The 21,574-nt window shown below is 44.2% G+C and overlaps 1 protein-coding gene across 1 annotated transcript in view; it reads right to left on the bottom strand.

Annotated features, from left to right (window-relative positions):
- Positions 1 to 21,574, bottom strand: part of IFT122 (intraflagellar transport 122) — a 135,756-nt gene that overhangs the window by 94,887 nt on the left and 19,295 nt on the right. The window contains exons 8-12 of the mRNA XM_089663342.1: positions 19,006 to 19,081; positions 13,416 to 13,607; positions 13,119 to 13,257; positions 7,252 to 7,454; positions 3,923 to 4,060 (exon numbers count right to left, since the gene is read on the bottom strand). Of these exons, the coding sequence (XP_089519468.1) occupies positions 3,923 to 4,060; positions 7,252 to 7,454; positions 13,119 to 13,257; positions 13,416 to 13,607; positions 19,006 to 19,081 (748 nt within the window). The remainder of the gene's footprint in view (positions 1 to 3,922; positions 4,061 to 7,251; positions 7,455 to 13,118; positions 13,258 to 13,415; positions 13,608 to 19,005; positions 19,082 to 21,574) is intronic.

Below are 21,574 nucleotides of genomic sequence, written 5' to 3'. Positions count from 1 at the left end.
TGGTTCACTGTCGTTCAGGGTGACCCTAAAGAATTCTACCGCAGATCTGATAACAAGGGAGATGAAATAGACCAGGAAAACATTTAGTAGATGTGAAGGAAAGCGTACTAAAAGGGATCATGAAGGGGTCTTGTACAAGAAAATATTAGCACGCATATAAACCTGTGCTATGGAAACAGAGGTGACAAGCAGGCTTGTTAAATAAACTGTCCAGCTGAGCCACAGCTCTTTAAATCCTCCAGCAAATGACAACAGTTAACCCTTTGAGGACCAAGGGACGTATTTGTCCCATGTTTTTAATTGCCTGTATCATCTGATTAAGAACTTAAAATACTTTTTTTTTTTTTTGGTTTGAGTCAAAATATTAGTTGTTAACAAATGGATCTAGCTTTTTGCCAATTATTTCATGAAATGGCTTAGTTACAGCAACTGAAGTGTACGAACTTTAAAAACAAATAATTGATTCCTTTGGCGTTCCGTAATCTTATGGTCCTCAAAGGGTTAAAAGGCCACACTGCGCGTTCACGAATACAAGTGTTTTGGTTCAAGAATACAAGTGTTTTGGCGGAAAATAGTTTATTTAGTAAGGAAAATTACTGAAATTAATATTAGATTAGACCCAGAGCTATGTCTTCTCCATATCACAGAGATTCCAGTGAGATTATACAAGGATTTGGGGATGTGGCACTTTTGAGTGCAGCGAAGAGTCTGATACCTAGGTTTTGGAAAAAAAAAGGAGGTGCCGACAGAGGAGGATTGGATGGTTAGAATGAATCAGATTTGTGGGACGGAAAGATTGTATTATATGCATATACAGTCAGGTCCATAAATATTGGGACATGGACACAATTCTAGTATTTTTGGCTCTATACACCACCACAATGGATTTGAAATGAAACAAACAAAATGTGCTTTAACTGCAGACTGTCTGCTTTAATTTGAGGGTATTTACATCCAAATCAGGTGAACGGTGTAGGAATTACAACAGTTTGCATATGTGCCTCCCACTTGTTAAGGGACCAAAAGTAATGGGACAATTGGCTTCTCAGCTGTCCATGGCCAGGTGTGTGTTATTCCCTCATTATCCCAATTACAATGAGCAGATAAAAGGTCCAGAGTTCATTTCAAGTGTGCTACTTGCATTTGGAATCTGTTGCTGTCAACTCTCAAGATGAGATCCAAAGAGCTGTCACTATCAGTGAAGCCATCATTAGGCTGAAAAAACAAAACAAACCCATCAGAGAGATAGCAAAAACATTAGGCGTGGCCAAAACAACTGTTTGGAACATTCTTAAAAAGAAGGAACGCACCGGTGAGCTCAGCAACACCAAAAGACCCGGAAGACCACGGAAAACAACTGTGGTGGATGACCGAAGAATTCTTTCCCTGGTGAAGAAAACACCCTTCACAACAGTTGGCCAGATCAAGAACACTCTCCAGGAGGTAGGTGTATGTGTGTCAAAGTCACCAATCAAGAGAAGACTTCACCAGAGTGAATACAGAGGGTTCACCACAAGATGGAAACCATTGGTGAGCCTCAAAAACAGGAAGGCCAGATTAGAGTTTGCCAAACGACATGTAAAAAAGCCTTCACAGTTCTGGAACAACATCCTATGGAGAGATGAGACCGACATCAACTTGTACCAGAGTGATGGGAAGAGAAGAGTATGGAGAAGGAACTGCTCATGGTCCTAAGCATACCACCTCATCAGTGAAGCATGGTGGTGGTAGTGTCATGGCGTGGGCATGTATGGCTGCCAATGGAACTGCTTCTCTTGTATTTATTGATGATGTGACTGCTGACAAAAGCAGCCGGATGAATTGTGAAGTGTTTCGGGAATATTATCGGCTCATATTCAGCCAAATGCTTCACAACTCATTGGACGCTTCACAGTGCAGATGGACAATGACCCAAAGCAGACTGCAAAAGCAACCAAAGAGGTTTTTAAGGGAAAGAAGCTGAATGTTATGCAATGGCCAAGTCAATCACCTGACCTGAATCCGATTGAGCATTTCACTTGCTGAAGACAAAACTGAAGGGAAAATGCCCCAAGAACAAGCAGGAACTGAAGACAGTTGCAGGAGAGGCCTGGCAGAGCATCACCAGGGATGAAACCCAGCGTCTGGTGATGTCTATGCGTTCCAGACTTCAGGCTGTAATTGACTGCAAAGGATTTGCAACCAAGTATTAAAAAGTGAAAGTTTGATTTATGATTATTATTCTGTCCCATTACTTTTGGTCCCTTAACAAGTGGGAGGCACATATGCAAACTGTTGTAATTCCTACACCGTTCACCTGATTTGGATGTAAATACCCTCAAATTAAAGCTGACAGTCTGCAGTTAAAGCACATCTTGTTCGTTTCATTTCAAATCCATTGTGGTGGTGTATAGAGCCAAAAATGTTAGAATTGTGTCCATGTCCCAATATTTATGGACCTGACTGTAGATAAGATGGAGATGTATTATATAAAGTGGAAAAAATGGGAAGAGTATAGAGAAAAAGTGGAAAAAATGGGAAGAGTATAGAGAAAAAGTGGAAAAAATGGGAAGAGTATAGAGAAAAAGTGAAATATATGAAGATGTAACACCCCTTGAAATGGATATTAGAAATAATAGAAATGTTTGGTGTAGTGGGGAGAAGGGAAAACGCAAAGTGGGGGGGGGGGGGGGGAGGGATGGGGAATTAGATAAATTATGCTAATAGGAAGATATTGTGTGGATGTCTTTTTAATTATGAAGGTGATTGTGATTTGTATTTGGTTGAAAATTAATAAACATTTATAAAAAAAAAAAAAGGTCACACTGCGCCATCTAATGGTTATTTAGGTAACTGAAATACGTAAATTCAAAAAGGCCTTTACAGCACACTCCATGAGCCTTACATACACACATTTTACATTAATAAAAAAAAAAAGATGATTTCGCATTAATTTTATAATGCAATTCAGCAAATTTGTTTCAGTACCAAATAAGAAAATCTTTTAGTCATAGAAATCTTGGAGAGTGGGGCTGCCACTGCAGATCTCTATAAAGGATTGTTCTCTGGTTTCCCTACTTTCTGAAACAACAAACTTTAACACCTATACAGCAATGAATCAGAAGGGAAACCAGAGAACAATCATTTCTAGAGATCTGCAGTGTCAGCCCCACTCTCCAAGATTTCTATGACTAAAAGTTTTTTTTTTTTATTTGCTACGGAAATAGATTTGCACTGCATAGCAGTCTCACCGGGTTCATTGACACTACAGGTAAGACACTAAACAGAATTAAATTTATATTTTAAAATGTCCATTCCAGGCCAGGTTTGTCTTTTACGATGTGCGATACACAATGAGGGGAATGAACAAAATTCCTATTCCAAATTTCCTAAACTGAGAATATAAAGCAGAGCCTGCTCTTAATTAATGGGGTGCAAGCTCCTTTTTCAACTAGGAGGAAACAGTTAGTAGCATACGGAGCAGGAGAGTTGGAGCTCCTTTGCTGCAGCTCCCTCTGATTACCCTCGCCCAATATTCCCCCCTCCTTGCTTAGTTGAGAGAAAAAGAAGGAAGCATAGATCAATACTCAAAAAAACCCAATCCAAAACAACCCCCCCCCAAAAAAAAAAAAATGTGCACTCAATGGACAACTCTGTCTTTTTTTCTGCCGTCACTTTTCTGTTTCTATGAAGGAAGGCTGTTAACTCTGTGTTTTCTATGGTAAACAGCTGGCTATATAGGTAGGAAAGGTGCTTTCTCTGCTTATGTGCAGGCTCTGCTCGTGTAGTGTGTAGTGAGGCATGTGGACTGTCAGTCAGATTATCAGTTGACATCCAAAAGCTTTGTTGAGTCCACCCAATGGGCATCATTTAATATTTTCTGACAGCTAAATTTCAAGCTATTGTTACAAATTCGATACCATGATTGTTTCAGTGGCATTACCTGTCCATTCTTCAGACCCACTAAAAGGCCTTCTCTGCCAGAGGAGCCCCCAATCACCTTGATGTAGCGGATAAGAGACTCCATCATCCATTCTCGTTCTTTGACACCTTTAAAGGACAAACACTGCAACCGCTTCTCCTGTGACAGGAGGGAAAGAGATCACTTTTTAATATGACAAACACAACGCCTCGAGATTATACAGGGTCTGCAGAGAGGCTATATACAGTGGGGATCGAAAGTTTGGGCACCCCAGCTAAAAATTTGTATTAATGTGCATAAAGAAGCCAAGGAAAGATGGAAAAATCTCCAAAAGGCATCAAATTACAGATTAGACATTCTTATAATATGTCAACAAAAGTTAGATTTTATTTCCATCATTTACACTTTCAAAATAACAGAAAACAAAAAAATGGCGTCTGCAAAAGTTTGGGCCCCCTGCAGAGTTAATATCTTGTACTGCCCCCTTTGGCAAGTATCACAGCTTGTAAATGCTTTTTGTAGCCAGCCAAGAGTCTTTCAGTTCTTGTTTGAGGTATCTTTGCCCATTCTTCCTTACAAAAGTCTTCCAGTTCTTTGAGATTTCTGGGCTGTCTGTCACGCACGGCTCTTTTAAGGTCTATCCATAGATTTTCAATGATGTTGAGGTCAGGAGATTGTGAAGGCCATGGCAAAACCTTCAGTTTACGCCTCTTGATGTAATCCCCCGTGGACTTCGAGGTGTGTTTAGGATCATTATCCATTTGTAGAAGCCATCCTCTCTTTAACTTCAGCTTTTTCACAGATGGCATCAAGTTACCATCCAAAATTTGCTGAAATTTTATTGAATCCATTTTTCCTTCTACTCGTGAGATGTTCCCTGTGCCACTGGCTGCAACACAACCCCAAAGCATGATTGATCCAACCCCATGCTTCACAGTTGGACAGAGGTTCTTTTCATTAAATTCTGTGCCCCTTCTTCTCCAAACATACCTTTGCTCATTCCGGCCAAAAAGTTCAATTTTAACCTCATTGGTCCACAGAACTTGTTTCCAAAATGCATCAGGCTTGTCTATATGTTCATTTGCAAAGTTCAAACGATGCTTTTTGTGGTGAGGACGTAGAAGAGGTTTTCTTCTGATGACTCTTCCATGAAGACCATATTTGTACAAGTATCTCTTTATAGTGGAATAGTGACCACAACTCCAGTGTCTGCCAGATCTTTCTGGAGGGATCGTGCAGTCAAACGTGGGTTTTGAATTGTTTTTCTCACAATCCTGCGAGCTGTTCTGTCTGATATTTTTCTTGGTCTTCCAGATCTTGCTTTAACTTCCACTGTTCCTGATGACTGCCATTTCTTAATTACATTCCGAACAGAGGATATTGACATCTGAAAACGCTTTGCTATCTTCTTATAGCCTTCTCCAGCTTTGTGAGCATCAACTATTTTCAGTTTCAGTTTTCTAGACAACTGCTTAGAAGAACCCATGGTGCTGATTGTTGGGGCAAGGTCAGATGAGTCTGGGCATTTAAAACCTTTGAGATTGACATCACCTGGTCTTCCCAGACGATGATTGAGAACAATCCATGACACTGGCAGGTCTCAGCTTGGCAAAGGGGGCAGTGCATGCTATAAATTCTGCAGGGTGCCCAAACTTTTGCAGACGCCATTTTTTGTTTTCTGTTACTTTGAAAGTGTAAATGATGGAAATAAAATCTAACTTTTGTTGACATATTATAAGAATGTCTAATCTGTAATTTGATGCCTTTTGGAGATTTTTCCATCTTTCCTTGGCTTCTTTATGCACATTAATACACATTTTTAGCTGGGGTGCCCAAACTTTCGATCCCCACTGTGTATATATATATATATATATATATATATAGATATATAGATATATAGATAGATATATATATATCTATATCTATCTATCTAATCTCTATCTATCTATATATGACAGACAGACAATCCATGTATATATATTTAAATGGACTGCAGCCTTTTTGTTTAATTAGAAAGTTATAATAGTTTGCATGTTCTCCCTGTGCCTGCGTGGATTTCCTCCGGGTACTCCAGTTTCCTCCCAAACTACAAAGACATGCTGGTAGGTGAATTGGCTCCTGTCTAAATTGGCCTTAGTATGTGTATGTATGAATGTGAGTTAGGGATCTTAGATTGTACGGAAAGAAGAATTGAGCAACCAAATGCATGCGCTCCTGCGCTGGACAGTGAACTCCACAATGTCAGTATCCCCACATAATTAAGAAAGGAATGCAAGCCTTGCTGCCCTCAACGGACCAGGGAAATCCAAAGAGAACTGTATGTAAGAAACAAAAAGAGGAAGCACGGGCCTGGTGCATTACCTTAAAAAATGAGATTTATTTATAAATTGTAAAATACTCACAAGAGAAACAAAATTAGATCAAAATGAGAATAATGTTGCAAGGGATGCAGAGTGGTCCAGGAACCCCTAAAGGTGGTCTGGTGGGGGACTGTGAACCGCTGGATAGCTGGTGTCTGACGCGTTTCGAGGTTGTACCTCTTCCTCAGAGCCAGTGTTAGATTTAGATTGTACGCCCCTTGAGGGTTAGGGACCTTAGACTGTACGCCCCTTGAGGGTCAGGGACCTTAGATTGCACGCCCCTTGAGGGTCAGGGACCTTAGATTGTACGCCCCTTGAGGGTTAGGGACCTTAGATTGTACGCCCCTTGAGGGTTAGGGACTGATGTGAATGTACAATATATATGTAAAGTGCTGCGTAAACTGATGGCGCTATATAAGTACCTGTAATACACACACTTGAAATGCGTTTTTATTACAAAATATATGAAAACTATTTTTAAACATACATTTCAGATATACTGTATTTCTTTAAAAATACAAATTTACATTTTTGGAATGCATTTACAAATAGATGTAAAAATATATATGTTATAATTACTTTTTTTACATGGTAAAAAAAAATCTGAAGAATATATTTTTTAAAAATATATTTTTAAATATATTTCTTCAGATTTTTTTTAACATATAATAAGTCATTTTAACATATATATTTTTACATATATTTGTAAATGCATTCCAAAAATGTAGATTTGTATTTTTAAAGAAATACAGTATATCTGAAATGTATTTTTAAAAATACTTTTCATATATGTTGTAACAAAACACATTTCAACATGCAGTGTGTTGTGTATATATATATATATATATATATATATATATATATATATATATATTTGTTTGTTTTTTTATTGAAATATATTGAATATGGCTAAAATTGTAGTATTTCAAATATATTTTTCTTCCATATGGGTTTAGCAGTCTAGGCTATGGTACAGCAGGCAATCCTCACCTGGCACACGATGACATGCTGTGAACACACCACCAGCAGATTGCATTCAAACTTCTTAATGATTTTCTCCTTCACTCGGTAATGCATGTCAGCGGCATCCTCAGAATACAACTCATAGATGAGGATCTTCTCTGGCATCTGAATGGCCAGTCTGTTCTTATAGATTGCAATCTTCTTTACCAACTCCCGGCACTTAATTCGCACTGAAACCGGAATGAAAGATGCTTATTTGATATGCTCAAAATCATAGCTAATTTACGGTCTGTCACCAATAAAAGTCTGCCTTACTGTCTTGAGTGCAAGGGCCAAGTCTGAGGTGTAAGCTCCAAGTATGACTTCCTGTCTGGGGTGTAAGCTCCAAGTAGGACTTCCTGTCTGGGGTGTAAGCTCCAAGTATGACTTCCTGTCTGGGGTGTAAGCTCCAAGTTTGACTTCCTGTCTGGGGTGTAAGCTCCAAGTATGACCTCCTGTCTGGGGTGTAAGCTCCAAGTATGACCTCCTGTCTGGGGTGTAAGCTCCAAGTATGACTTCCTGTCTGGGGTGTAAGCTCCAAGTAGGACTTCCTGTCTGGGGTGTAAGCTCCAAGTATGACTTCCTGTCTGGGGTGTAAGCTCCAAGTTTGACTTCCTGTCTGGGGTGCAAGCTCCACATTTGACTTCCTGTCTGGGGTGTAAGCTCCACATTTGACTTCCTGTCTGGGGTGTAAGCTCCACATTTGACTTCCTGTCTGGGGTGTAAGCTCCACATTTGACTTCCTGTCTGGGGTGTAAGCTCCACATTTGACTTCCTGTCTGGGGTGTAAGCTCCAAATCTAACTTCCGGTCGGTAGAACAAAGGCCAGGTCTGAGGTGTAAGCTCCACGTTTGACTTCCTGTCTGGGGTGTAAGCTCCAAGTATGACCTCCTGTCTGGGGTGTAAGCTCCAAGTATGACTTCCTGTCTGGGGTGTAAGCTCCAAGTTTGACTTCCTGTCTGGGGTGTAAGCTCCACATTTGACTTCCTGTCTGGGGTGCAAGCTCCACATTTGACTTCCTGTCTGGGGTGTAAGCTCCACGTTTGACTTCCTGTCTGGGGTGTAAGCTCCAAGTAGGACTTCCTGTCTGGGGTGTAAGCTCCAAGTATGACTTCCTGTCTGGGGTGTAAGCTCCAAGTATGACTTCCTGTCTGGGGTGTAAGCTCCAAGTATGACCTCCTGTCTGGGGTGTAAGCTCCAAGTATGACCTCCTGTCTGGGGTGTAAGCTCCAAGTATGACTTCCTGTCTGGGGTGTAAGCTCCAAGTATGACTTCCTGTCTGGGGTGCAAGCTCCACATTTGACTTCCTGTCTGGGGTGTAAGCTCCACATTTGACTTCCTGTCTGGGGTGTAAGCTCCACATTTGACTTCCTGTCTGGGGTGTAAGCTCCACGTTTGACTTCCTGTCTGGGGTGCAAGCTCCACGTTTGACTTCCTGTCTGGGGTGCAAGCTCCACGTTTGACTTCCTGTCTGGGGTGTAAGCTCCACGTTTGACTTCCTGTCTGGGGTGCAAGCTCCACATTTGACTTCCTGTCTGGGGTGCAAGCTCCACATTTGACTACCTGTCTGGGGTGTAAGCTCCACGTTTGACTACCTGTCTGGGGTGTAAGCTCCACGTTTGACTACCTGTCTGGGGTGTAAGCTCCACGTTTGACTACCTGTCTGGGGTGTAAGCTCCACGTTTGACTACCTGTCTGGGGTGTAAGCTCCACGTTTGACTACCTGTCTGGGGTGTAAGCTCCACGTTTGACTACCTGTCTGGGGTGTAAGCTCCACGTTTGACTACCTGTCTGGGGTGTAAGCTCCACGTTTGACTACCTGTCTGGGGTGTAAGCTCCACGTTTGACTACCTGTCTGGGGTGTAAGCTCCACGTTTGACTTCCTGTCTGGGGTGTAAACTCCATGTTTGTCTTCCTGTCTGAGGTGTAGGCTCCAAGTTTGACTTCCTGTCTGGGGTGTAAGCTCCACATTTGACTTCCTGTCTGGGGTGTAAGCTCCAATTCTGACTTCTTAGCTGAGGCATAAGTTCGTGACATGGCTGGGGATTCTCTCCTCACCCCATGTGACAATGCTATGTGCCTTAAAATAAACAGTAAACATGGGGAAGAACCCTGCAAACTGATCTCTTCTCTGTATGAACGTCTCCTCACCCCAGTCTCCTCTGATCTTGCCTACTCTCTCAAATTCCGATGGGTAACAGATATTGGGGCTATTGATGATGAGGAATGGGAGGAAGTCCTAGACAACTGCAAAAAGCTTTCAGCTAAGATGCCGGACCGTCTTACTCAACTCTACATTGTGCATAGGGCATACCTTACAACAACTCAATTTGCACATGAGAACTGACAGGGATTCTTCTTCTTATTATTATTATACAGGATTTATTTAGCGCCAACAGTTTGCGCAGCGCTTTACAATATAACGGGGGGCGGTACAATTACAATACATTTCAGTACAGAAGGAATAGGAGGGCCTGGCTCGTGGAGCTTACAATCTAAAGGAAGGGGGAGGTGATACAAAAGGTGATAGCTGCGGGGAATGATCTGGCGGAGGTGATTCAAGTACAGCTCTTAGGTGGAGGTGGGGTAGGCTTTCCTGAAGAAGTGAGTTTTCAAAGATCGCCTAAAGGCAGACAGCGTGGGGGCTGACTGGACATGCTGTGGTAGGGAGTTCCAGAGGATGGGAGAAGCTCTGGAGAAGTCCTGGAGGCGAGCGTGGGAGTTGATGAGGGAGCTAGAGAGGATGATATCATGGGAGGAGCGGAGTGGGCGATATCTGTGGATGAGGTTGGTGATGTAGCTAGGGGCAGTGTTGTGGATGGCTTTGTAAGCTGTGGTATCTTGAATTTTATACATTGGGTTAGTGGAAGCCAGTGAAGGGATTGGCAGAGAGGGGTAGCAGTCGCTGATCGGTTGGTAAGGTGTACGAGTCCAGCAGCAGTCGCTGATCGGTTGGTAAGGTGTACGAGTCTAGCAGCAGTCGCTGATCGGTTGGTAAGGTGTACGAGTCTAGCAGCAGTCACTGATCGGTCGGTAAGGTGTACGAGTCCAGCAGCAGTCGCTGATCGGTTGGTAAGGTGTACGAGTCCGGCAGCAGTCGCTGATCGGTTGGTAAGGTGTACGAGTCCAGCAGCAGTCGCTGATCGGTTGGTAAGGTGTACGAGTCTAGCAGCAGTCGCTGATCGGTTGGTAAGGTGTACGAGTCCGGCAGCAGTCGCTGATCGGTTGGTAAGGTGTACGAGTCCGGCAGCAGTCGCTGATCGGTTGGTAAGGTGTACGAGTCCGGCAGCAGTCGCTGATCGGTTGGTAAGGTGTACGAGTCCGGCAGCAGTCGCTGATCGGTTGGTAAGGTGTACGAGTCCGGCAGCAGTCGCTGATCGGTTGGTAAGGTGTACGAGTCCGGCAGCAGTCGCTGATCGGTTGGTAAGGTGTACGAGTCTAGCAGCAGTCGCTGATCGGTTGGTAAGGTGTACGAGTCCGGCAGCAGTCGCTGATCGGTTGGTAAGGTGTACGAGTCCGGCAGCAGTCGCTGATCGGTTGGTAAGGTGTACGAGTCCGGCAGCAGTCGCTGATCGGTTGGTAAGGCGTACGAGTCTAGCAGCAGTTGCTGATCGGTTGGTAAGGTGTACGAGTCCGGCAGCAGTTGCTGATCGGTTGGTAAGGTGTACGAGTCTGGCGGCAGTCGTTGATCGGTTGGTAAGGCGTACGAGTCTAGCGGCAGTCGCTGATCGGTTGGTAAGGTGTACGAGTCTAGCGGCAGTCGCTGATCGGTTGGTAAGGTGTACGAGTCTAGCAACAGCATTCATAATAGACTGAAGGGGGGATAGCCTGTGTAACGGTAGACCAGTGAGAAGGGAGTTGCCGTAATCGAGGCGGGATATAACCAAGGCGTGGATGAGTTGTTTTGTGGTGTCATTGGTCAGGAAAGGGAAGATTTTGGAAATGTTCCGGAGGTTGAGGCGGCAGGATTTAGCCAGTGAGTGGATGTGGGGCCCAAAGGAAAGGTCAGAGTCTATGATTACACCGAGCACCCGGCATGAGGGGAAGGACCAATGGTTGTGCTGTTGATCTTAATGGTAAAGTCGTGAGTGGGGGATCGGGGGGAGGAAATATTACAAGCTCAGTTATTATTGTCCTAAATGTCATGTATTCCCGGGAACGTTTCCCACTTGATATGGCAATGTCCACGGATAAAAGGATTTTGTACCCAGGTAATACAGTTTTTACATGACCGCATGGGTTCTCCTATACCGGGTGTTGGCAACCCACGGCTCCAGAGCCGCATGCAGCTCTTTTTCACCTTGGCTGCGGCTCCGGAGCACACTGCCCACCAGGTGACAGGCAATAGGGCAGCAATGGGCAAACTATGGCCCGGCGGACCTTTTAATCCGGCCCGCGGAGCTAGGCTCCTCTCACAGTCCGCCCTGAAGACCGGTGTAGCATGAAAATCTGTCTCCTATGAGGATCTGTCCCCCCTCGACGTATCTGCGCATGTGCCGGAGATCGCCGATCGGCTGCTAATGCCTGAAACTGGCACATGCGCAGATACATCGAGGGGGACAGATCCTCATAGGAGACAGATTTTCATGCTACACCGGAACGGCGCGGGACACGGCGAGAGGAACGCGCGGAGCAAAGGTAAGTGAATTGACACAGGGGGGACTTGGGGACTTAATATGGGGGGTGAATTAATATGGGGGATGAATTACTATATGGGGGATGAATTAATATGGGGGATGAATTACTATATGGGGGATGAATTACTATGTGGGGGATGAATTACTATATGGGGGGTGAATTACTATATGGGGGATGAATTACTATATGGGGGATGAATTACTATGGGGGATGAATTACTATGGGGGATGAATTACTATATGGGGGATGAATTACTATGTGGGGGATGAATTACTATGTGGGGGATGAATTACTATATGGGGGATGAATTACTATATGGGGGATGAATTACTATATGGGGAATGAATTACTATATGGGGGATGAATTACTATATGGGGGATGAATTACTATATGGGGAATGAATTACTATATGGGGGATGAATTACTATATGGGGGATGTATTTTTAGTTTTAAAAATGTGGCTCTCAAAATAAATTTCAATCGTGGTTTTGGCGAGATTTGGCTCAGTTGAAAAAAAAGGTTGCCCACCACTGGCCTAAGGCTATGATTGTGATTATGACGATACACTGTGGCCCTGATTAACCCTTTGCTTACTGGGCCCTTAAACCCCCTTCATGACCAGAGCGCTTTTTGCAATATATGCAGTGTCGGATTTGTTTTAAATGTTGCAATGGTTTTGCGGCTCCCAGTCTTTTTTTCCCTCTCGGAAACGGGTCCAAGTGGCTCTTTATGTCTTAAAGGTTGCAGACCCCTGTCCTATACCCTTGGATCTAAAACCATGCTTATTGGGAATTATCCGATTCAGAAGCTGATAGGCATTTGACTACTTTTTTACATGAAACCGTGTAGTGCCAGGAAATTGGTAGCCCGCCATTGGATGCAGGCGCTCTCTCCTACATTGGAGGAGGAGGAGTGGATGGCAGACGTTAACAACACTCTGCCTTTGAAGAAAATGATATTATAGAGGCTGTCATAGCAAATATAATAAAATAGGGGATCGATGGTTGCAATCTGCGAATACCTGCACCTAGATGGGATAGGTATGGCATGGCCCCATATATGGACTGTACATTTGTTTTTTCCCGTTTATTCGTTGTATAGACCACAACTGCTTTAATGCTTCCGAACATTCCTTTATGCCAGCTTGTCAAAACCTTTAGGCTACATTCCTCAGCAGATGTAGCTATACAACCCATACTGGCTGTGTGCTGCTCACCTTTCTGCTCGGTGATGAGGTGCTGCACTATGACGTCAGTCATACAGTCCCTGAAGGCATACCGGTCCTTATACAGACCATGCACTGTGCTGAAGATGAGCTGATAGAAGGCAAGGGTCCCATCCTGGCAGCCAATCACCTGGAGGACAACACAAATTTACAGGTTACAATTTCATTCATCCTTGTAAGAATCGAAAAGAACTACGGTACATTAGTAGAAACTAAATATTGATTTCTGAAGATACACAGAAGAGAGAATTTAATGAAGGTCTTGTTCACGCCTTGTGTCATCCTTACCACATAATTGGAATCAGGTTTGACTCTGCAGGTCCACACCCAGGAATTCTGCTCCCCGATAGTGCCAAGGCGTACCCCGTCTTTGGTAAACAGAGACACCTGCTTGTCAGATCCGCTCAGAATGATATATTCTCCTTTGGAAAAGTAGCTGACACAGCAGGGATCGAACCCCAGAGCCCTGTCCTTTCCAACCTGCAATAAGGAAAGAAGTATATACACAATCTTATATATTTCAAAAAACGGACCGCGCTGAGGTCACAAATTGACAAAATAAAAATGTGCAATCTTTAAAGTGATAACACTGAGCAAAATACAAATAAAATATTAATATTCAGTCCCAACATTTGAATAATTGGTGCAACGGTGCTGTATCTTTAACGGTGGTACTCCATACTGACATGACAAGAGCTTCACTGTGTTCACACTGGTGCCCCACATAGATGTAAGCTCACCGTCATTTCATGACCACCTATCTCTAGGTAAGTCACACTCAATTTTTGGGACTATCCAAGTTTGCAATCTGGTCCTGATGGCCGATATTCCTTCACCCTCAGGACCGGACTGCAAACTGGGATAGTCCGAAAAAGCGAGTGTGACCTACCTAGAGATAGGTGGTCATGAAATGACGGTGAGCTTACATCTATGTGGGGCACCAGTGTGAACACAGTGAAGCTCTTGTCATGTTAGTATGGAGTATCACCGTTAAAGATACAGCACCGTTGCACCAATTATTCAAATGTTCAGAGTAAATATTAATATTTTATTTGTATTTTGCTCAGTGTTATCACTTTAAAGATTGCACAGTTTATTTTGTTAATTTGTGACCTTAGCGCGGTCCGTTTTTGAAATATATAAGATTTTGTGTTTAGAAATTCACATTTAGGACTGCTGCTATATAGGTATCTTATAGTTAATTCTTTCATATATATGTTAATTCATTTTTTTCCCCAAGCACAGCAGCAGCCCTTTTATTTTCAGGTATATACACAAACAAGCACATTTTACATTGGCATTCCCTGTATCTGCACCAGTACACACACACACACTGCAAGCAATCATTCATTCCTTGTTATTCTACAACACTTTCTTTATTTTAGGCTTCATAGCCAAAACCAAACACAGATGTTTTCTGGAAATTACAGTTGCAAGAAAAAGTATGTGAACCCCTTGGGATTACGTGGAGTTTTGCATGAATTGGGCATAAAATGTGCTCTGAACGTCATCTAAGTCACAACAATAGAAGAACACAGTCTGCTGAACAGAATACTACACAAACATTAGATGTTGCCATGGTTTCATTGCACATAACATGGAAACATTCACAGTGCAGGGTATGTGAGGCCCTAGCTTAATGACTTCTCCCAGAGCTAATTGGAGCCAGGAGTGAGCCAACCTTGACTCCAATCAGTGTGATGATATTGGATGTGTTGCTGACACCTGTCCTGCCCTTAAAAAACACACACCTGTTTTGGGTTTACTGGTTTCAAGAAGCACTGTCTGGTGTGAACCATGCCTCGCAGAAAAGAGCTCTCAGAAGACCTACGATCAAGAATTGTTGACTTGCATTAAGCTGGAAAGGGTTACAAAAGTATCTCCTTGAGCCTTGATGTTCATGTGTCCACGGTAAGACAGACTGTCTACAAATGGAGAAAGTTTAGCACTGTTGATACTCTCCCTAGGCGTGGTCGTCCTGTAAAAATGACTGCAAGAGCACAGCGCAGAATGCTGCATGAGGTAAAGAAGAATCCCAGAGTGTCAGCTAAAGACCTACAGAAATCTCTGGCACATGCTAACATTTCTGTTGACACATCTACAATGAGGAAAACATGAAACAAGAATGGAGTACATGGGAGGACACCACGGAGGAAGCCATTGCTGTCCAAAAAGAAGATTGCAGCACGTTTGAAGTTTGCAAAAGAGCACCTGGATGTTCCACAGCACTACTGGCAGAATATACTGTGGACAGATGAAACCAAGATTGAGTTGTTTGGGAAGAACACACAACACTATGTGTGGAGAAAAAAAGGCACAGCACCCCAACATCAAAACCTCATCCCCACTGTGAAACTTGGCGGAGGGAGCATCATGGTTTGGGGCTGCTTTGCTGCCTCAGGGCCTGGACGGATTGTTGTCATTGATGGGAAAATGAATTCCAGAGTTTATCAAGACATTTTGCAGGAAAACGTACGACCATCTGTCCGCCAACTGAAGCTCCGCAGAGGATGGGTGATGCAACAGGACAATGACCCAAAGCATACAAGTAATTCAACAAAACAATGGCTGCAACAGCACAGAATACGCCTTCTGGAGTGGCCCAGTCAGAGTCCTGACCTCAACCCCATTGAAATGCTGTGGCATGACCTTAAGAGAGCGATTCACACCAGACATCCCAAGAATATTGCTACACTGAAACAGTTTTGTGAAGAGTAGTGGTCCAAAATGACTCCAGATCGTTGTGCAGGTCTGATCTGCAACTACAGGAAACGTTTGGTTGAGGTTATTGCTGCCAAAGGAGGGTCAACCAGTTATTAAGTCCAAAGGTTCACATACTTTTTCCTCCCTGCACTGTGAATGTTTACATGTTATGTGCAATTAAATCATGGCAACATCTAATGTTTGTGTAGTATTATGTTCAGCAGACTGTGTTCTTCTATTGTTGTGACTTAGATGACGTTCAGAGCACATTTTATGCCCAATTCATGCAAAACTCCACGTAATCCCAAGGGGTTCACATACTTTTTCTTGCAACTGTATCTGCTTCCCAGATCATATATTCTTGCATTAAAGTGGAACTATAAACAAAAAACTTTTTTTCCCCATTTTGGATAGAGCAAGGGAAAATTATAACAATAAAAAAAACAGAAGGCGCCACCATCCAAGTGTATAAATTTAATTTAAAAAAAAGTAAAAGGGTTAAAATGCACTGACAAGGATGAGAGTAAATGGGCATATCATCAGGCATTCACTGGTGAGCCTCGGTGGACAGCAGGTGGATGGATGGATAAGATGTACCCTTAAAACAGCTTTGCAGGATAGGTGGAATAAAGCTGGACTCAGAATGCAGATTAAGTCCATATGACAGGCTGTGTCTTCCTCCAGCAGCAAATATAGCCACACTGGAACGCAAGCCAGCGCTAGGACCGGAATTAGAAGTGACATCGGGACGTATTGACGTCAAAGTGTGATGATGGGCTCTTTTGTCAAACCAGGATTATAACCCGTCAGATTTTTTTTTTTTTTTTCCGAAATTTGTGTCTTCTTGGGGAGATTTCCCTTCAGTTCCTGTCCAATAGCCAAACAGGAAGTGAGAGGAAATCCCTGCAAAATAAGGGAATTCCTTGGGGAACTTGCTGTTTAACAGGCTAAAACAATGACACTTAGTGGCTGAATGCCTCCCAGCCATGGGACTGAACCAGGGGCGGACTGACAACTCATGGGGCCCCCGGGCAATAGGGGATCATGGGGCCCCTGTGTCCTTGCCCAAACTCAAAAAAGCCTATGAAAAAAAAGGTACCAGGGGCATCTCATGGGGCCACTACTGACCCCGGGCCCTCGGGCAGTGCCGAGGTTCCAAATGGTCAGTCCGCCCCTGGACTGAACCAGAATTGATGATTTTTATCTATGTATCCAGCTCTGATGAAGAAGGGACCACCCTTCGAAACGCGTTCGTTTGAACAAGCGTTTATCTCCCCTTCGGACGGAACTTGTACGCGACCTGTAACCCTGTGTTGGCTATGGTTATTATATGCCTATTGTACTGCTACTCTTGTGGAGTATATTTTATTAATAAATTCATCTACTGTTTACTGAGGTAATGCGCAAGCTTGGTGCGCTCTCTCTTTTGTTCTCCATTACAATTTATACCAAGTTTCCCCAGCTTTATGACAGAGCTGCACAACCCTTGATCAGTATTGGATGAACATACTATATCATCATTAACATTGTTCCTCTGATCCGAGCCCCTGAGTGCAGGTGTAAGGGATTTCCGGCAAGAAGAATCGCGATCGAGAACACGTATAGGAATTCCCGCAGAGGAATTGCCGGTTGTGCGCATGCGCAGATTGGCGCCAGACGGCCCATTTAAGGAGTGCCTCTGCTCAGGTTCTGTCAGGGTCCGCCGCGGCGTCTCGTCCAGCGCATGCGCAGTCTCGGCGGCTCGCGCCGGGATACGGGCACTAGGTCCCAGCCGGCCGCGGCTGAGGGAGACTCGCGCATGCGCAGTAGGCGCCGCTGGGCGGCCAATGACAGTGCAGGGCGCGGTATTTAAAGATATCCTGCGCTGTCACAAATCGCCGCAAGGTCTATCCTGTTACCTGAGTTCCTGTATCCCTGTGAGTATTGTTATTTGACCTGGATTGCCCTGACTACGCTGCCTTCTCCTGCTTTTTGACCCGGATTGTTCTGACTACGTTGCCTTCTCCTGTCCTGACCCCCGGCGTGTTTAACCCCTCTGCGGACTGACATTTCCTATACTGACCCTGCGTGTGACCTGACTACTCTTTGCCTGCCGATTCTGTACCTCGCTGCCCCACGGTGACAACTGGCTAGTTTGACCACGATCCATCCATCCATCCTGCCTGGGCCTGCCGGCCTCCTCACATCTCGCTCTCCTCCTGTATCCATCCCCGGCGGTTCCCTCTGCCACGGGTGGGATTGCTCGGAGGTCGTGACCTGGTCCTGGTCTGCTTCAAGTCCATCCCCACCATCAGGGGCCCTGGTGAACACGCAGACTGGGACTTAGACTCCACGCTCTGGGTATTCCTGTCCAGTGGGCTGCCAGAAGCACCACCTGGCGGACCCGTAACAGGTTCAGTGCTGACTGGTCTTCAGCTCCCCCCCCGTCCTGCTTGTTCCTGTACGATTCCTCTGTTACCCACCCGGCTTGTTCCTGACCCGACTTGGATTACTCTCCTGATACCGGTTCCTGACTTCGGCTCTGCTCCTGACCTTGGCTTTTCCTTCTGATTCTGTACCGCGCTGCCCAACTGTTGATGACCCTGGCTATCCCATGACTCTGCTCCAGTCTCTTGTCCTCACTACCTACCTTGCTCTGCTGCACGTCTGGCAATCTACAGAACCTGCTCTGTCTATTATTACGGTGTCCAAATCAGAGGATCATCAGCCTTCCAAGGTCATCATCTGCAAGAGCTGCAAACAACAACCACTGGCGCTCTTGTCCCCCAGGTCCCTAGACTCCCTCTGTTCCAACATCAGCGGGGTCAGGGCTAGTGACACAAGTGAGGCCGACCTCATCAATTCAGTCTCCCATCAGGTACGTGACAGCAGGAGATGGTGGATGTATTCCTTGAGGACCCCCAGACCACCATAACTAGTGTCCCCATTAAAAGTTTTCCTTTCTATTACATTTCTGAGGACAACCTAAGATGTAGGATTTTCTTTTACTTTCACATGATAATGGTAAACAGGACAAAATAGTGAGGGTGAATCTCCTTAACAGCAAAAACAAAAAATGACTGGTGTGCCAATCCATCTCCACTCTATTCAAAACTAAAAAAAAAAAAAAAGTTTTACTTTTAGTTATATTTTTATTTTTTTTTCATTAAAAGTGGCTGAATAACTCAATCAGTACCTGTTTTCCGCTGAGCTGATAAAAAGAAAGCTTCTGGCCCCAGTCCGCCACAGCCAGGATGTCGTTGTGCTCATCCCTGACATAAAAAGAGGCATAGAACATACAATGAATTTCAGCAACTTAGTTACCATTTGATAAACAGGTCAAGTAAAATAATCCTCAACAACAGTCTCTGTAATGAACTAAAATGCACAACGCAGAACTCTAGAATTGTAAAAAAGCACATTTTAAATAGTGAGTTAATTCCTGGAGTTCTTCAAAATGACAAAAACGTTAGGACCGAGCAGGGGCGGACTGACAACTCATGGGGCCCCCGGGCAATAGGGAATCATGGGGCCTCTGTGTCCTTGCCCAAACTCAAAAAAGCCTATGGAAAAGGTACCAGGCAGGGGCGGACTGACAACTCATGGGGCCCCCGGGCAATAGGGGATCACGGGGCCCCTGTGTCCTTGCCCAAACTCAAAAAAGCCTATGAAAAAGGCACCAGGGGCATCTCATGGAGCCCCCTACTGACCCCGGGCCCTCGGGCAGTGCCCGAGTTTCCAAATGGTCAGTCCGCCCCTGGGACCGAGACTCCTGTTTCACCAAGGAGATTTACTAAAACTGGAGCACTCAGAATCCGGAGCAGCTGTGCATGGTAACCAATCAGCTTCTAACTACAGCTGGTTCAGTTATGCCCCGTACACACTATAAGAAAATCAAACGATCGTCCGGTTATCATCGATTGTACGCTGCTGGTCGAAAGCGATGTGCATTTATGCATGAGAATATTGTACGATACAAAAGGCATTGCGTACGAACGTCGTAGCGTAGCTGTGGAAATGACGTCATGTACGTGTGACCCTGTAGCCACGCCTTTCGGTGCCGTATTTGTTTTCCCTCAGCGACGGATCTTTCGTGACGAATTTTCGGAATAGTCATGGATACCGTTTCCCGACTGTTTAATGACATTAATGATTGTAATGCTACGAATATTCCGCGGTGTTTATTTTCTTCAGGTTCTTCCGGGTCGTAAGCAGCTTCCGATTATGCGCGGTCTTTCGTATCCAATTCTTTTCGTACGAAAACTGTACACATTTAAACGAAAATCGTTCGTTCTGTTCCCAAAACGACAGAAAATTTGATATTTGCACTATCGTTAATTTTGGTTCGTAAGATTGGAATCGGCTGCCGAAAATGATGTACACACCGTCAGAAAATTGCACGATTGCTCGTCGGATGAATACGTTCATCCGATTTTCTTCAGTGTGTACGGGGCATTAAGCTTTGATAAGAAGACCTGGAAGCTGAAGATTTCTGTGCAGAGCTGCACTAGATTTTGCACCATGCACTATTAGTAAATAGCCCGCAGACTGAGTCCAGGGCTGATAACTCACAGGTGATCGCTGCATGAACAATTACATGCAAGCGGCAACGATTAGCCACGGGGAGCCAGTAGCCTGGAAAACCTGGAAGCCGATTGGCTACCATGCACAGCTGCACCAGATTTTGTACTCTCCAGTTTTAGTAAATCCCCCCCCAAGTTTTTCAGATAGGATATTTCACCAATAACAACAGACATCAGTGTGTGATTTACATAACTAGCATCTGTCCATATCTAGAATATCACTACTAAGCAAATAGACCCTGTAGAGAAAGCATAGGCCCAACCAGGGATTGGGGATAACCAGAGCCCACAGCCAAATGGAGGAAGTCACATTGGCACTTGCAGTTCCCTGGCAATGAAAGGCCTGAGTCAGAATGTCATAGTACACAGTTCATTTTGATTAGGAAGACTGATTTGGGTTCCAGCATGTGGACCAGACAGGGGACAGAGATCCTCTTGTACCATTTATGACATACAGTAGTTGTTTTTTATTTTTTATTAGTTCTTTCAATCTGCGAGTCCCTTGTTTTTAGATATTTGTGCATTAATGTCTAAATTAATATATATTAAATGGTTTGTTTTCATGTGTATTATTTCAGTTACAGTTGCAAGAAAAAGTATGTGAACCCCTTGGGATTACGTGGAGTTTTGCATGAATTGGGCATAAAATGTGCTCTGAACGTCATCTAAGTCACAACAATAGAAGAACGCAGTCAGCTGAACATAATACTACACAAACATTAGATGTTGCCATGGTTTAATTGCACATAACATGTAAGCATTCACAGTGCAGGGAGGAAAAAGTATGTGAACCTTTGGACTTAATAACTGGTTGACCCTCCTTTGGCAGCAATAACCTCAACCAAACATTTCCTGTAGTTGCAGATCAGACCTGCACAACGATCTGGAGTCATTTTGGACCACTCCTCTTCACAAAACTGTTTCAGTGTAGCAATATTCTTGGGATGTCTGGTGTGAATCGCTCTCTTAAGGTCATGCCACAGCATTTCAATGGGGTTGAGGTCAGGACTCTGACTGGGCCACTCCAGAAGGCGTATTCTGTGCTGTTGCAGCCATTGTTTTGTTGAATTACTTGTATGCTTTGGGTCATTGTCCTGTTGCATCACCCATCCTCTGCGGAGCTTCAGTTGGCGGACAGATGGTCGTACGTTTTCCTGCAAAATGTCTTGATAAACTCTGGAA

Source organism: Staurois parvus, unplaced genomic scaffold, assembly GCF_062004578.1.
Source record: "Staurois parvus isolate SC_StPar_1 unplaced genomic scaffold, SC_StPar_1.0 ptg001670l, whole genome shotgun sequence".
NCBI classification, from domain to species: Eukaryota; Metazoa; Chordata; class Amphibia; order Anura; family Ranidae; genus Staurois; species Staurois parvus.
Note: the sequence above shows the minus strand (reverse complement) of the source record. Positions and strands in the feature narration are given on the sequence as shown.